Source organism: Ostrinia furnacalis, unplaced genomic scaffold (genome assembly GCF_004193835.3).
Source record: "Ostrinia furnacalis isolate ACB-3 unplaced genomic scaffold, ASM419383v2 OfSCF1941, whole genome shotgun sequence".
NCBI lineage: Eukaryota > Metazoa > Arthropoda > Insecta > Lepidoptera > Crambidae > Ostrinia > Ostrinia furnacalis.
In genome coordinates, this window is record NW_021132180.1 from 1 (window position 1) to 15,815 (window position 15,815).

General features: G+C 39.7%; 1 protein-coding gene across 1 annotated transcript; it reads right to left on the bottom strand.

The window, feature by feature from the left end:
* Positions 1-3,721: 3,721 nt before the first annotated feature.
* On the bottom strand, positions 3,722-15,367 carry LOC114354172 (axoneme-associated protein mst101(2)-like; the record flags this gene model as incomplete). Its single annotated transcript, XM_028306430.1, has 13 exons — positions 3,722-3,861; positions 4,698-4,830; positions 4,903-4,919; positions 5,488-5,520; positions 5,708-5,861; positions 6,601-6,794; positions 10,714-10,833; positions 12,202-12,286; positions 12,740-12,848; positions 13,707-13,809; positions 14,465-14,822; positions 15,164-15,218; positions 15,298-15,367. Coding segments are annotated over 13 exons (1,571 nt in total), but the record flags the coding sequence as incomplete, so codon positions are not given.
* Positions 15,368-15,815: the final 448 nt, after the last annotated feature.

The following is a 15,815-nucleotide window of genomic DNA, read 5'->3' on the forward strand; positions in this document are numbered from 1 at the left end:
GAACAAACTATGCAATATCGTGTTTTGGAAAAGTTGTCGCCCTAGTTAAAGACATTAAGAGCGTTTACGTCTAGCGTGGCATGTCAAGTTTAGGTAATTTCGATGCTATTTTTATTCACACTAAAATAATTGTGACTGTGTGCGTGTTCTCACGCTCTATAGTCAAACCAAAATACTTTGATCCACCATCGTAAAAGTGTGCCAGGCTGTCAAGTGACAGCTCAAGGAAACTATAAAATCTTCAAATCTTCCAACACTGACTCCATAATTATAAATAATGGTATACATTAGTCCTAATAAATAATAAATACATAAATTCTTTATCAAATAGTAAATTATCAAAGGTTTTTTACTATTTTGAGAATATTTTATACAGCCTATGTTCAGCAGAAAAAAATTGAATTTTAATGGTGAGAGATTTTTTCAAATCGGTTCTATTCAAAACAAATCTTTTTTTATCCGGAAAANAATGGCCCGAAGCACCCGCAAGCGGTAGAACCTGGGTCGCCCTATGTGTGAGGCGATCATGCCGTCGCACCCACTCCTCTAATACAGGCAGAACTGCCTCTATGGTGCGACGTAAAATTTGGCTGACGGCCAGGCGTACCCTTCAGCACTCTAGGGCCTAGATCCTCAAGCCTCTACCTTTTGGTTTTCACCTCTCGTGGTGCACGTACACGTACCTACATTTCCCCTTGGGACCTATGGTCACCTCGCAACTGGCGTCTATTCTCGGTTGTCGCCACTGAGGATAAATGGCATAAATAATATCGATTGTCACCAGTGGCGACACATACTTTCCCAGTTGTAGCTACAGGATTTCTCACAACTTATGACAAATTAGAAAAATACATCCCAATAGGCAAGTTTCCTAAAAAAAATTTTTTAGTCCGTAATGTTTAATATCAAAAAATATTGGACACATATATTTTTATTTATCAATCTAACAAATAATTACATAGTTATGGTGCGTTGAAGTTCCGCACGACGTCACAACGTGCGGCACTTTTATGCACGCATTGACGTCACGGGCCTCTTCTTATGAACTTTGGCGCGCTTTATCTCTTTAAATATTCATTAGTTTGAAAAAGTGAAAAATACGTGTATCAGTTCTACAACACAGTTACAGTTCTACAACTGTAGAGTATTTTTTGATAAGTTAACTGACGGACTAATTAAAACTCTTGCTTTTTGACCCAGGAAACATCCCTATTATGCCTAGTGGGGACGTACACAAATATTGACGCAAATGTCATCGTGCATGACATACGTAAAGTAAAAGTCAAGTAAGACCAGATGAATACAAATATTATTAATTTTATTTTGAACTAGCGGCCGCCCGCGACCTCGTACGCGTGGACCTCGTTTTACTCCTTAGTTCGTAAAATCTGTTGTTTGATATCATGTTGAATATTTACGAACGTCAAAAACAGTAGTTTGTCCAGCGCTGTAGATTTTATTAACCAATGACGATAGATTGCGCTTTTTAGACACGTCTTATTTATTTATTGAAATTTATTTGTCACATATCGTCATAAATTATAGCCTATAATTATGTTAATCTGGTTTATAAACAATAATACTGTAAAGTTTCAACAAAATCCGTTCAGTAGTTTTTGAGTGAAAGAGTAACAAACATCCAGACATCCAAACTTTCGCATTTATAATATTAGTAGGATTGTTATACGTCGCCACTAATGACAATATTTTTTTTCCCATTTATCCTCAGTAGGGACATAGTCAGTGTCCACAACCGGGAATAGACGGACTGCGGATACTATGCGGTATCCACGAATTACCTCAGCCTGTGCCTCAGTGATATCATGCGTTGCGCTTTTTTGAACAGTAGGATGCTCCACGACTACACAGCACTGTGCCATACTCGAGCCCCATATAGGACCATATAACGCGCGACGCAAAAGTATAGTCAGCGACTCAGTGCAGCCGGGCCTCCGAGATTAGGCATCAACCGGCTTAGTGCGCCGGCGGTAGCCAAAAGCTTAGGGGTGAGACGATTCAAGTGGCGGTCAAATGACCACTGTCCAACTAACTACAATCCGAGGTACCTACCGCAAAGATTTTCCGACTGTAATATGTTGTGTATGTTCCCCCTACAACTAGGTGGGACCCTGCTGGCAGAGCATTCCTATTAACTATTCTGTAACCACCTATTTATGGCAAATAAATTATTAGTATTATTCCTCTTTATAATATTAGTAGGTATACATACATAACTTGCTGTTCCAAATTTTCGTCATTCGTTTTCGTTTCATCGCTAAAAATAACTTAATTTTATTTTTCATTACGTCTGAAATAGAATTTGTAGTAAAAATAGACTGTAATGAAAAATAACAATAAAATATTTTAATTACCACGTGATCGCAAAATCTACCACCAAGATTTTGCGGATACACTATAAAAGTCCAGCTACCTGTCAAAGATCAACGTACGCGTGACACATGTCAGCAGAGCACCGAGCGACGTGACCTCACTCTGGAACGCCTCGAGGCGGACTGAATTTGAACGATTCGTGCGCGGCGATTTATAGTATTTTTCAAATACTCATAGAAAAAAAATTCCAATGAATTATTTTAAATTTCAAAGTAAATATTTTAGATAAGATATTCTTCTATAATATTAAGCTATTTTTGTGTTGAATAAAGGAAGAATATTGGTGAAAAAATCACTTTGATTTTTGGATATTTCACGTCCTTTTAATTTGTGATTTCTTATTGTAAAATGCTTAAATCTAAAAATTTTCTCAGATAACTATTTGCCCAAGGATCTATGCTATAGGGTATAAATGTTTGTTAAATCGTTTTCACAGTATTTTTATACAAATTTCAGCTTGTAAACTGACGCTAAAGTGGAAATTTACAAAACCTGTGTGGACTTATCTTGATAGAATTCTTAAATACTAAACTAATCGCAATATTTTCTCAATTAACTATTTAGACGACGAAATTGCCTAACTATTTATGCCTATAACATATTTGTAATATTACTGGTTAATGATTGTAACGAGTTGAAAAAGTACTGTTTTTGCGCCAAACGGCGTAAACGCTCTTAACTTACTCGTACAATTTTTTGTTTGCTAAAATATCTTTTCATTTAGAAGCTATCTGCAAACAAAATAGGTCAAATATCGACAATTTGGGAAATCATGGACTTAAGAAAGTTATTGGACAGTTATTTACTGAATTAAAAATAGCATTTCTATTTCAACAACTGAGAGATTCCGACTGATGGATATAAAAGGGCGTTTTTTTGAAGGAATATTCATTTTAAGAAAATTCAAGGGTTGTTTTATCCAATGACTGGCAGCGTCCAATGACTGTCGGTTTACCCTATTAGGAAAGTAACGTAACGACTTTTGAATAGTCAGGATGGGGGAGATTTGATTTTGAATAGTCGGCATTGGAAGGACCTGACATAATATTGGATAGTCTGAATGGGGAGGACTTATTTTGAATAGTCGGTCGGATCTTATTTTTTAATAAGTACTTACTACTTACTTTTGAATAGTCAGCATAGGCAGTATAGTACTTAATTTTGAATGAGGAATTTTTGGAGAAACGTTAATGGGGCAGTTCAACTATGCAGGAAATTGATCGAGACGTGTAAACACGCACTTCAGTTACTTTCGCCGTGCATCGCCCATACTTCGGTGTGGTGCATAGTGTATCTGAGCCATAATAGAAACGTTAAGAAGTGTACTCACGCCTCGGCCTCCTCGATTTGCTTGCGTCGTAACGCGTCGGCGCGTTTCTGTTCGTCGGCCAAACGTTGTTGTCTCGCTTGCTCTTCTGCACGCCTCCGTTCTTCTGTCTCTGCCACCTTGCGGGCTAGCTCTTGCTTTTTCTGAGGACAAAATTAACCACACTGTTAAGTAATACTCTAACTAGACGATTTATGGAAGATTTTTTAATTAGTAGTGCAAGTCATTTAATAACTCTTCCTGTAGATGTCATAAGCAGGCTACTAAGGGTCAAATAACTGATCATCAAGTTTGGACAACTTGCAGCTTTGTAAAGGTCAAATCCTCCATTTGTTTTGGTCATGCGTGGATCTAACCTAAAGATAAAGGTTGCATTATGGGCATATTACAGGCACTTGAAAATTTATGAAGAGCAGGGGTTTATTAAACCAATAAGACTTGTGGGCATACTCATAATGTCCACTAGTGGATCTACTCTTGTCTTTGGTAAAATAGAGGGTGTTGCTTGCTGCATTGTGTTGTGGAAACTAACTGATGATGATTTTGCAACGTGACAGGTGATGATCGCTCACCCTCTCAGTCTCTTTCAACCGCTTCAGCTTGCCCTGATCCTCATGTGCTTGCTAATACATTTGTTCTCAGGCTGCTGCCTCTATTTGCTACCAGTCACGACGCTGCGAGTTGACGTACAAAACTTCGTCTCAGGCTATGGCTTGCTCTTCAGCAAGCCTCTCCGGCTTCAAACCTCTGAATTCTCAAAGAAGACTCCACTTCCTATTAGTTTCCTTCAAGCGCTCCAGTTTTTCACATGAGCTTGCTTCTATGCACTCTCTCGCCACTGTCTCCATCTGTTATTAGACTGTTAGAAAATAAAGACTCCGCTTACCCTCTCAGTCTCTTCATTGGTTGGGTTTTTATGGGTGGCTACACAGGAGTTGCAGCGGTGGGAACGAGAGGTGGGAATAGTCCCGTTACTTACCCTTTCTGTTTCCTTCAAGCGCTCTAGTTTGCCCTGGTCCACATGTGCTTGCTTCTCCATACGTTCTCTCGTCGCTGCCTCCATGGCAGCGCGGTGTTCCGTTTCCGCGGCTTCTTTTACTGCTATTAAAATGCTGGGAATCCAATAAGAAGTCTCTTACCCATTGAGTCTTTTCAAGCGTTGCAGTTTTTCCACATGAGCTTACTTCCATCTGCTACTGGACTGCTAGTAAACGTAAATGGGGGAACCCAATAAGTAGTCACTCACCCTTTCAGTCTCTTTCAACAGCTCCAGTTTGTCCTAATCCTCATGTGCTTGCTTCTCCATTCGTTCTCAGGCCGCTGCCTTCATTTGCTATTAGTCACAACGCTGCGAGTTGACATTCACACAGTTCACATGCGCTTACTTCTTTATGTGCTCTCCCGTAGTTGGCTCCATCTGCTATGGGACTGCAAAGTCCCGTCGCCGACCACATAGAATTTCGTCCAATGACCTCAAGCTACCCATCCTTATCGCTCGTGCGTAATTATATTGCTGTCGCGACTGTGCGACGCGCGCCCGCAGTGAGTGTGCGAGCGCGACATCAACATAATTACGCGCGAGCGATAAGGATGGGTAGCTTGGGGTCATTGGACAAAATTCTACGTGCTCACGGACCAGGCTTTAACTTTCCCCCGGGACAAACTTGACCTTCACTGGTTGGGTTTTCATTGGCGGTCAAGCTGTAGATCCTGGCTACACAGGAGTTGCAGCGGTGGGAACGAGAGGTGGGAATAGTCCCGTTACTTACCCTTTCTGTTTCCTTCAACGGCTCCAATTTGCCCTGATCAACATAAACTTATATTACTTTTTTGACTAAATATGGGGGAATAGAAAGAGTCCACTTAATCTCAGTTTCCTTCAAGCGCTCCAGTTTGTTATAACGCCCTGTTGCCGTTGCCTCCGTCTGCTACTGGACTGCTAGTAAATAAGTCAATGGGAAGGAATAAAATAGAATTTAAGCTTCTTACCCTTTCTGTTTCCTTCAACCGTTCCAGCTTGCCTTGATCGACATGTGCTTGCTTCTCCATGCGTTCTCTTGCCGCTGCCTCCATGGCAGCGCGGCGTTCCCTTTCCGCGGCTTCACGTACAGCGGCCGCGGCGGCCATTTTCTCTTCGCGTTTTCTGAGGAAATGGAAAAAAGGTTGAGTTTGGAATGTGTGTCCTTTTATCCTATAATCATTCTGGAAATAGTAACAACCATTAATATTACTTAGGTTTTTAGTGACCCCTATGGTAACTCATAACAGGATTTTTTTTTCATAATAGGGGTCACTTAAAAATTAGGGATTGATGGTGAAAACTAATATAAGACTGATTTTATTAAGAGACTAGCTTTCTGCCCGCGTGGACTACATATTTTTTTCCAAAATAAAATGTAGCCTATGTTAGGCGGTTATCCCACTTAACACCAGGCGCGATTGCGGTCAAATACCTGCTTTCACATAAAAGGTTGCTCCCTCTTCTTAATATCTTTATTCTGAGCGAAATTCGACAACATTTCGAAACTTTGTTAAGGAGATAAAGGAATAGGCTAGTATCCTAAAAAAGTTTTTTTAGTTCGTCAATTTTAATACAAAAAAATATTGGACACGTATATTTTGAATTGTCAATCAAACAAATAATTACAAAGTTATAGTGCGTTGAAGTTCCGCGCGACGTCACAAAGTGCTGCACTTTTACGCACTCACTGACGTCACGGGCCTTTTCTTTAAAACTTTGGCACGCTTTATCTCTTTACATTTTAATTAGTTTTAAAAAGTGAAAAATATGTGTCGAGTAGTTTTTGATAGGCTAACTGACGGACTAATTAACTCTTGCTTTTTACCCAGGAAACATCCCTATTGGCAGTAAATAAACTTACTTCTTCTGCTGTTCCCGTTTCGCCTCCAGCATAGCCTCCTTTTTCTTCCTGGCGTCTTCTTTCTCCCTTTTCAAGCTTTCTTCAGCCGCTTCCTTGTGCTTGCTCACAGAGCTCAGTTTGGAAGTGGAGGCGGGGATGAAGGATTTCACGCTGCTTACCACGTTGGCACGCGGTTTGGACGCTGAACTTGATATCTGGGGAAATAATAATGATGATATAGTTCCAAAATACTGAGCTGTCCTACGCATGACATTGACAGTGGGGCGCCACCGTCAATACCGGATCGCTGGTTCCGATTTTTGCCATGTTGGAAACCACATAGTTGAACGATGGTAGCGCCCCCCTGTCATTGAGTTTGGTGGGACAGTTCAGCGTGGGTCATCTATATTATTACGCAGAGGACCAGTGACGAGCGCGCAAAATTGCTAAAATCAAGTGGCAGTGGGCGGGGCACATGGGACGCAAAGCTGATGGCCGATGAAATTTACAGCGTACCACTAAGCAGTGGCGGCTGTACAATAAGGGCTACCTTTTCTTTTTTTATTATTTTCTTCAATAATATTTTGACGTTCATTACACATTACATTTTGATGGCACTTCCACTTGTGGTCTAAACTGAATAAATATTTTTGATTTTGATTTTTTTGCGCTCGTGCGCTGAACCACCGAAAAAATATTTAAAAAATATCAAACATTACCTCATCTATATTTTAAAATTACCATTTAATAAATATACAAATCGTATAAAAAGTTATATTTCCAATTATGGTGAAACAATTTGAGCGCTTTTACTAAACTAATAAGACTTATTTTTCTGTAAAGACAAATTCTCGTGCGCTTCGGCGAGCGCACGCGGACGGCTCATATAACTTGTATATGATGCGAGCTAATACGCCTGGCGCGTGAGACAAAAGATAGTTCATAGAAATTACCGAGAAAAGGAACACGGCAGCCATGATTAATTTCATCATTAAGGCGATTAGTGTCCTCAATCCGCGTGAAATGGTCATTTTGTAAAGCCTACTCCTCTTTTACTGCTGGACAGAAATAGTTGAAAAAAATATATGTTATACAACAGTTCAAAGACTACATTTGACACGTTTGAATTTTTCCTATGTCTATTTGTTGTGGATTAAAAAAATAAATACGGGACATCGATTTTTTACTTCAATTCCCTACTCCTCCCAAACGGCTATGTTAATTTTAAAGATTTTTACACGAATAGATTAAGAATTCTTTAATCTTTAAATGACACGTTGCGTTTTTCTATCGAACATTACTTTCATTCATAAATTTTACTTTTGATAAATTCCGAACGTTTTGCTGTTGAGGGGGCCTTCGCGGGGTGCGGGCGGCAGTCGGCCGCTGGCCTTCAGACGGGGAGGTTGTGTCACTCGCTGCAAACTGACATTAGCGATCAAAATGAATTTTTTCTTTGGCTGAGTTGCACCACCTGACGTGACCTAACTTTGACCGTAGCTTTGGCGATAACCGGTGTTTTTTTGTATGGAGTTTGACAGATTTTGACTTTTGTCAAATTTAAAATAAGATGGTGCAACCCAGCCGTTGTATGACAATATATTTTATGTCAGAGTTGTTCATAGAGTACGTTCAGTCAGACGATACGATTGAATTAAGCCATGCTTGGACGCTATTATCTACCTAAATAGAATCTATTAGTGTAAAAAAATCGACTCCAAAACAAACTGCACTAGATAAGTAAAAGTAGAAAATATATTCCGTTATTTATTTACTAGGTCAAATTTATACCATGATTGATATTTTCGGAGTCGGTGGCAGCACTGGCAGCCTACGGTTTGGTAATTTGTTTAGGAGTTGGTTTTAATTTTTAGTGAAAATTAATTTATTTCATGCTTTTGTTGTTGTTGACCCTGTTGTTGCTACTGAAAGTCGACAACGGAACGCAATAAGGCTGAACGCTATTGAAAAATATTATTATAATGACATGTATTTCCGAGCCAGGTTCCGCGTCTGTTTCTGGATTCATAATTTGGAAGCTCTTTGAAACACCTCACCAAACGCCATACAACAAGTGGACCAAATACTTATTATAACCCTACGGTTCTACGTAACGGGAAGTTATGAACGTGTACTAGGTGATTCTTCCACATCGAACAGCCAACTGTGCATCGTATAGTGCACAAAGTAACAAAGCTGCTATGAAATAGCTTTACATAAACAGGCCTATTTCTGAGGAATATGGGGACATCGCAAATGGGTTTAAGCTATATAGTTCCAAAATACTGAACTGTCCTATCAATGACATTGACACTGAGGCGCCACCGTCAATACCGGATCGCTGGTTCCGATTTTTGCCATGTTGGAAACCATTTAGTTTAACGATGGTAGCGCCCCCCTGTCATTGAGTTTGGTGGGACAGTTCAGCGTGGGTCATCTATAGCAGCATTTCGAAGAGTTGTTGATTTGTCAATTTGATGCTCTGTCAACAATGATAAATGTCAATTGTGGTTACGTTTCGGTCCACGATCGCCACTTAATAGATTTCAACAATAAAAAGTATCACCTTTAAATTTTTTTTTTAATTAAATAAAAAAATGCAAGCGTTAATTTTTTATAAAATTAATTTATAAAACGAGATTTATATATAATACAAACTAAAAATAAACTGTTCTATGTTAAGTTGATTGAGTATATTACCATAAAAGACAATACATAACCAAATGATGCTGCGTGTAATGTATAAAAAACGTAAAGTCATCATTTGTGTAAATAAAAAAAAATAAAAAAAGAGCTGCTTAGCTGATCACGGCTTTAAATCCGTTGAGTAGCGTTTGAGAATACCATTTAAAATTGAAGGATACTTAAATTTAGGAGCTCGTCAGCTGAGTGAAAGATTTGAGTAGTGTTTCAGTAGTCGGCCGTAACTAATTCAGCTTGCAAAATTCCACCCGAACAAACATAGTTTACACACAACATACATTGTAAGCTAAATAAAATAAAGTAAAAAATATTATCCTACACAAAATGTTCATGGATTTGTAATTTTTGTTAAATATAAATACCTTACTATACGGTGCGCTAGTTTAGAACATTTCGGGCGATCACTTGCGCCTGGGTTGAATGACATCGACATCAAGGTTCATCAATTCAAATTTAAAATAATAGGCAGTAATGTATGAAGAAAGAGCTTCTATTCTGTACCTACCTATGCCCGTGTATTTTTGATCGATGTCAGAGCGGAGTTTTCGTGCGGGGTGCGCGGGTGTTGTGCGAAGCGTGAAGGTCAAACGCTCAAGGTCATTGAGGACTCTAATCGCCTTAATGATTATGTTTTGTTAATTTAATATTTTATTAAAGTGCACCACCAGTTTGATAACCCACCAGCCGCCACTGCCACTAAGTACCTCTGAACTGTAATAGCTGCAAAAAGTGGGTCAGTTTGACGTGAAGGCGACGGCATCACGCATCTCTTTTATCAGTGTTGCTGCTAGTGACATCTCGCACGCTCAGTTCTTTGTTGCTCTATTTCTCTAGGTATATTAACTTTAAGGACGCATCAGAACGGAATCGGTTTCATATACTAAAGTGTAGTAGCCTCTGAAGTCGGGTGTAATGTGTAAGATTACGTGTAATGTAATACGAATTCTACGTGTTGACGGCAATACGAGCATTACATGTAAAGTGCTATCCATACTATTTCCATTAAGAAAGAAGAAAGAAAGAAAGATACATTTATTACAATGGACATCACACAAATACAGGCAATTACATAGACGTGATAGTGGAATATAATAAAGGAAAAAATAAAAACAAGAGTAAACTGAGCAGTACCACCACCCATCCACCAACAAGATGCCCACTGCAACGGGCCCCACTCAGCATATGCCGTGGCCCACGGTGACGAAGGCCACGGCGCTGGTTTTCAGTGTGCCCCATGCCGAGTGAGGGTCACAGACCATTGGTAAAAATAAAATAAATAAAATAGTAAGCTGCATTACATTACACGTAATCTTACATTACACATGACACCCGTCTGAACCTGGCTTTACGAGTTGCATAGAGTATGAAATCGGTTCCGTTCTGACACATCACGACAATACGTCAGAACGTAATGTGAATTCCCCAACTTACCTGTTGCGCGGGTTTTCCGTTGAATATCATGCTGTTCATTTTGTTGAGGGTGTCTGCGGACAGAACCGCTTTCATGATCTTGTCTGGTGGCGTGTGGGAATCTTCTGGCTTGTCCTCTTCCTGTAAAAATGTCAAATGTCAAGGTGTCAGGGTTTGCAATTAATTTCAAAAGTAGATTGAGATTTTTGATTGGTTTGGGAGTGCGCGCAGGTGTGACTATTCACTATTGTCACCGTGAATAAACAAATAAACGAATTTGATTTGATTTGAATGTTTCGTCACTCATACAAAGCTCATGGAGATGTATGGAGGTGCGAGCACGTAGCAACGCGACAGTGACAGAAACTTGTTTGTCACTTCCATGGAATCAGGGCTATCGTTTTTATACTTAACAGTGGGCACCCCTGGCGATTGACAGGACCTTACTCTACAGTGGCGCCATCTTGATGAGTGCAAATGCGATAGTCCTACCACTTTAGCGCTCACCAGTTGGTGCCACTGTCTTCGCTACTAGCAAGTGACAGGACCTTACTCTACAGTGGCGCCATCTTGATGAGTGCAAATGCGATAGTCCTCCTACCACTTTAGCGCTCACCAGTTGGTGCCACTGTCTTCGCTACTAGCAAGTGACAGGACCTTACTCTACAGTGGCGCCATCTTGATGAGTGCAAATGCGATAGTCCTCCTACCACTTTAGCGCTCACCAGTTGGTGCCACTGTCTTCGCTACTAGCAAGTGACAGGACCTTACTCTACAGTGGCGCCATCTTGATGAGTGCAAATGCGATAGTCCTCCTACCACTTTAGCGCTCACCAGTTGGTGCCACTGTCTTCGCTACTAGCAAGTGACAGGACCTTACTCTACAGTGGCGCCATCTTGATGAGTGCAAATGCGATAGTCCTCCTACCACTTTAGCGCTCACCAGTTGGTGCCACTGTCTTCGCTACTAGCAAGTGACAGGACCTTACTCTACAGTGGCGCCATCTTGATGAGGTCAAATGCGAAAGTCCTCCTACCACTTTAGCGCTCACCAGTTGGTGCCACTGTCTTCGCTACTAGCAAGTGACAGGACCTTACTCTACAGTGGCGCTAACTGGTGAGCGCTAAAACGATAGCCCTCATTGGTCACGGCGACAAAAATCATTCGTGCGCCCATTCTCTAAAATCGGGTTCAATTTTAGAACTCTCACAACGAAAGAATCAACGACATAGATTAAATCGAGTTTAGCGAGTGGTTTTGGAACATAGGCCTAAATGCTTGATATACCAAATTATATTTCAAATTGGCAATGTGAGCGCTTTGGATATAAATCTGTAAGCTCACTTGCATTTTAATTAAATAAATAAATACCGTCAAGTGTATAATGTTATTATTGTAACTCGTAATAAGTGACCAACCATTTAAGCTGTATTTTGATTTTCATTTTATTTAGAACAAGTATTAGCAGACTATTAAGTGTTTGTATGTAAGAATTACAAAGTGTTTACCTTTTTGGCCATGGCTCGCGTCTTAGTTCTCGTGACCCGTGACGCTAATTCTTCGAACTGTTGCACCTTTTCTTTTACAGCCGATCTGTAAAACATTTAAAGTTGTCAAGTAAAAGATGTTTTGATAGTTTTGTAGCTGGAATATTATAAGAGAATGTGCGAAACTAAGCCGTAGAGTAATGACAGTTGAATAATTTTATAGCGATTATTGCTGTGACACGCCAAGGGAGAGTTTTCGCTGGTTTGCATTTCTTTTATTGCACAGACAAGTGCACAGCGAGCTAAAGACTGTGATATCCCATTTAGTTGTAATACACTATTATGCGTGCGACGAGCGGCCGCAGTGAGTGTGCGAGCGCGACAGCAATATAATTACGCGCCAGCAGGAGCAGGTTAGATAGCTTGGGGTCATTGGACGAAATTCTATCTGCTCGGTGACCGGACTTTAGACGCATACATCTACGCCACTATGAACAGTGACGCTCAGCTTCTCATCGTCGATGAGACAAGTTCCTACAATATAATCTTGTATACTCACGTGGGCTGCGGCTTGGGCGGCTGCTGCTTGGGCGGCGTGCGCGGGCTTGGCGCGTCTTCGTCGTCTGTTAGCAGCGAGTTGTCTTCCGGCACATTCGGATGCTTCGGATCTGATACGACACAACAACTTTTATAAGAAGTACTTATCAAAAAATTTACATACGTTTAGAGCGGTTTTGCACTACGCCACATGCAAATGAGAATCTTTTTTTTATGCATAACATGGCAGGTATTTGACTGGCCTGGTGGTCAGTGGAATGCAGTCTGGGATGGTGCATATCTGCCCTGTAAGTGCCTATTCACTCTCGCTCTAAATAATTACTAAAGAGATCGAGGGAAATCGGATCTAGTGTATAAACACAACTATACAAATGTTTTATTACGACTATTCCGGAACATATTTTCACGGATTCGGATCACGGATTAGATGCAGTGCAAAACCGCTCTTAGGTTGCTCTTCCACTAAAGACGTACGAAAGTCAAGATACGTAGCAAAGAGATGAAACGACGAACACTTTTAAAATACTTAAAATTAATTAAATTAATTGTACCTATTGTAAACTTTTGCTAAATTATTGTTTACAAATATACTTACGAGCAAAAGTATGGAATCACCCCTTTGTATTCCGAGCGGTCTTAAGAACTGAATGACTATGTATTGTATGTATCTATGGTATCAATTTTAAGTTTATAATATCTCCTTTAAAATGGTACCATTTTTATTGATCCTCTATTAGTCATTTAGTTCTTATGATCGCTCGGAATAAATAGGGTGATTCCATATTTTTGCTCGCGAGTGTATAAACTGAGTGCGCATCCTCCAAAAGATATCGACTACCGCCTGATAATAGTCTCTTACGACATCCATGGAAAGAATGGGGCTGTGGTCCTATTCTACTCTGTCGACACTACACGAATACAAAAATTATGAGTAAACAAGTCAAAAAATAAATATTCCAACAACATACCTTTGTCAATAACGACGGTAGCATCCATGATAGCATGAGGTTTCTCCAGAACTATAGTCTCCCTGCTACAAGTTTCTAATACCACCGTCTCGTTCATGTGACGCTGCGACAAAAACAGAATAGATACAATGAATTATTTAATCAAATTGAGATATAAAGTGCAAGGAAAAATGTGCGTACTTTTATAGGTCTAGCTGGCGCTTAACTGAAATAGGGGAGCAGCACAAGAACGTTTTTGTGACGTCAAATGTTACGTCATTAGTTCAAGCAAAGGAACTGGCCAGCGTCGAGTGTAATATTACACAAACCATTTGGTGCCACTTTTGACCCTTTTGTTACTTCTCCCGTACCGCTTCCATACCTCATAATCTGATCATTTATGTGTGACCCACTGTTTAATTTGATTTACCCTTTATAGTTGGGTATGCAAATTCGTTTTAAAATTATCAAATTAATTAAATCAAAGTACTATTGTATTTCAACAAATCCCTTATACTATTTTGAGCGCTTTCACATTAGGGCGTTAGTAACGCGACAGCAGCGCGGCTGCGGCGTTTTTATAATGTGAAGGCATGCATCCGCTGTCACATAGTATGAAATTATCGTCAGCGCGTTTGTTGCGCTGCTAAATCGACTAAATGTGAAAGCGCTCTTAGGCGGTGTATCATAATTCATAACAAAGAAGTTTTTTTAATGAAGTGTTTTTAGGAATCCATAATTTGTAAGAAAGGTCAAAAGATAGTAAATGATAAACTCACAACATTATTAGGTGTCCCCGGATCATGATTATAAACTCCATTCGGCAAATCAACCGTCTTATCCATAATTGTAACCGTAGAATTCATGGTAATTATTCTAGTTTGTTCCAGAACACTTTGCGTATCAGTCTCATCTATGGTTTGCACCGTATCTTCAATTTCTGTGTTCTTTTTTGCATCTTCTTTGTTTTTCTTTCGAGATTTGGTCTCTTTGGTCGGTATTTTGGATTTGATCGGCTGCAGTATGGGGGAGTTTGATTCTGGTTGCGATATTCTCTCTTCTTTCGGTGATATTACCGGTTCGGGCTGGGTTTCTTCAGGTTTGGGGGTTTCTTCAGGTTTGGCGGTTTCTTTCTCTCTGTTGGCAGAATAACAGATTATTAATTCGGACGATCTAAATACTATTTCCTACATTTCCTCATCTAGGGCAAGTAGAGTCCTAAAATACATTAATAAATATTTGATTGTAATATTTGTAATGTAATAAGTTATTATTAGTGTTGAAAACGATTGAGCTGATTCAGATCTTATTAATATTGTGAGAAATATTTTATTTCAATGGAGAAAACGCATTAATAGTAACTTGATATCTGTACCTCCTGAAAACTTAAAAGAAATCCTTTAAAAACTATTTCTTTAACTAGTTTGTGAGGCAGAAAATAGTAATTTACACTATGGAAGACAAAGACAAAAACTTACGCTGCTTTCTGCCCTCTTCTCGTCCGCTTTGGCCGAGGTTTCTCGGCTGGAGAGGCTAAAATTAAGTAAATATCATAAGTATTTCAAAAATTTATTCAAAATTGATACTGTATTTAAATATTTTTAATACATACCAGGTGCACTCTCTTGTGAGGCTTGCGCTGATTCCTTTTCGCTGTCGGTGTTTGCAACCTCTGATACTTTCTGAAAAGTAAATAATGTTTTGCGAGAAGTTTTCTTATAATATTATGTTAATTTATTACTGAAAATCAGCTTTTGAAACAAAATTTGTATTGTTCTGTTTTTATTTATTATCTTGTAAAAATACATAGTTTGTGATCCATAAAGTTTGTTCTATTCTATTTTTTTATGGATGCACTTGACTTTTCCTAGTTGGATTTTCATTGAACATCAAACTTTAGATCCTGGGTAGAGTTGCAATAGTAGGTACGAGAGGTAGGAAGGAATACTCCAGATTACTCTTACGAGCCATAGGACGTCCACTGCTGAACATAGGCCTCCCCCAATGACTTCCATAATGACTGGTTGGCAATGGCCTGCATCCTCAGATCATAGAAGGGAATAGATGTGAAACGGGGGCGTGGCGCGTGTCTCCGCGATATGCCCAGAAACGAACATCGGCCGCGTAGCT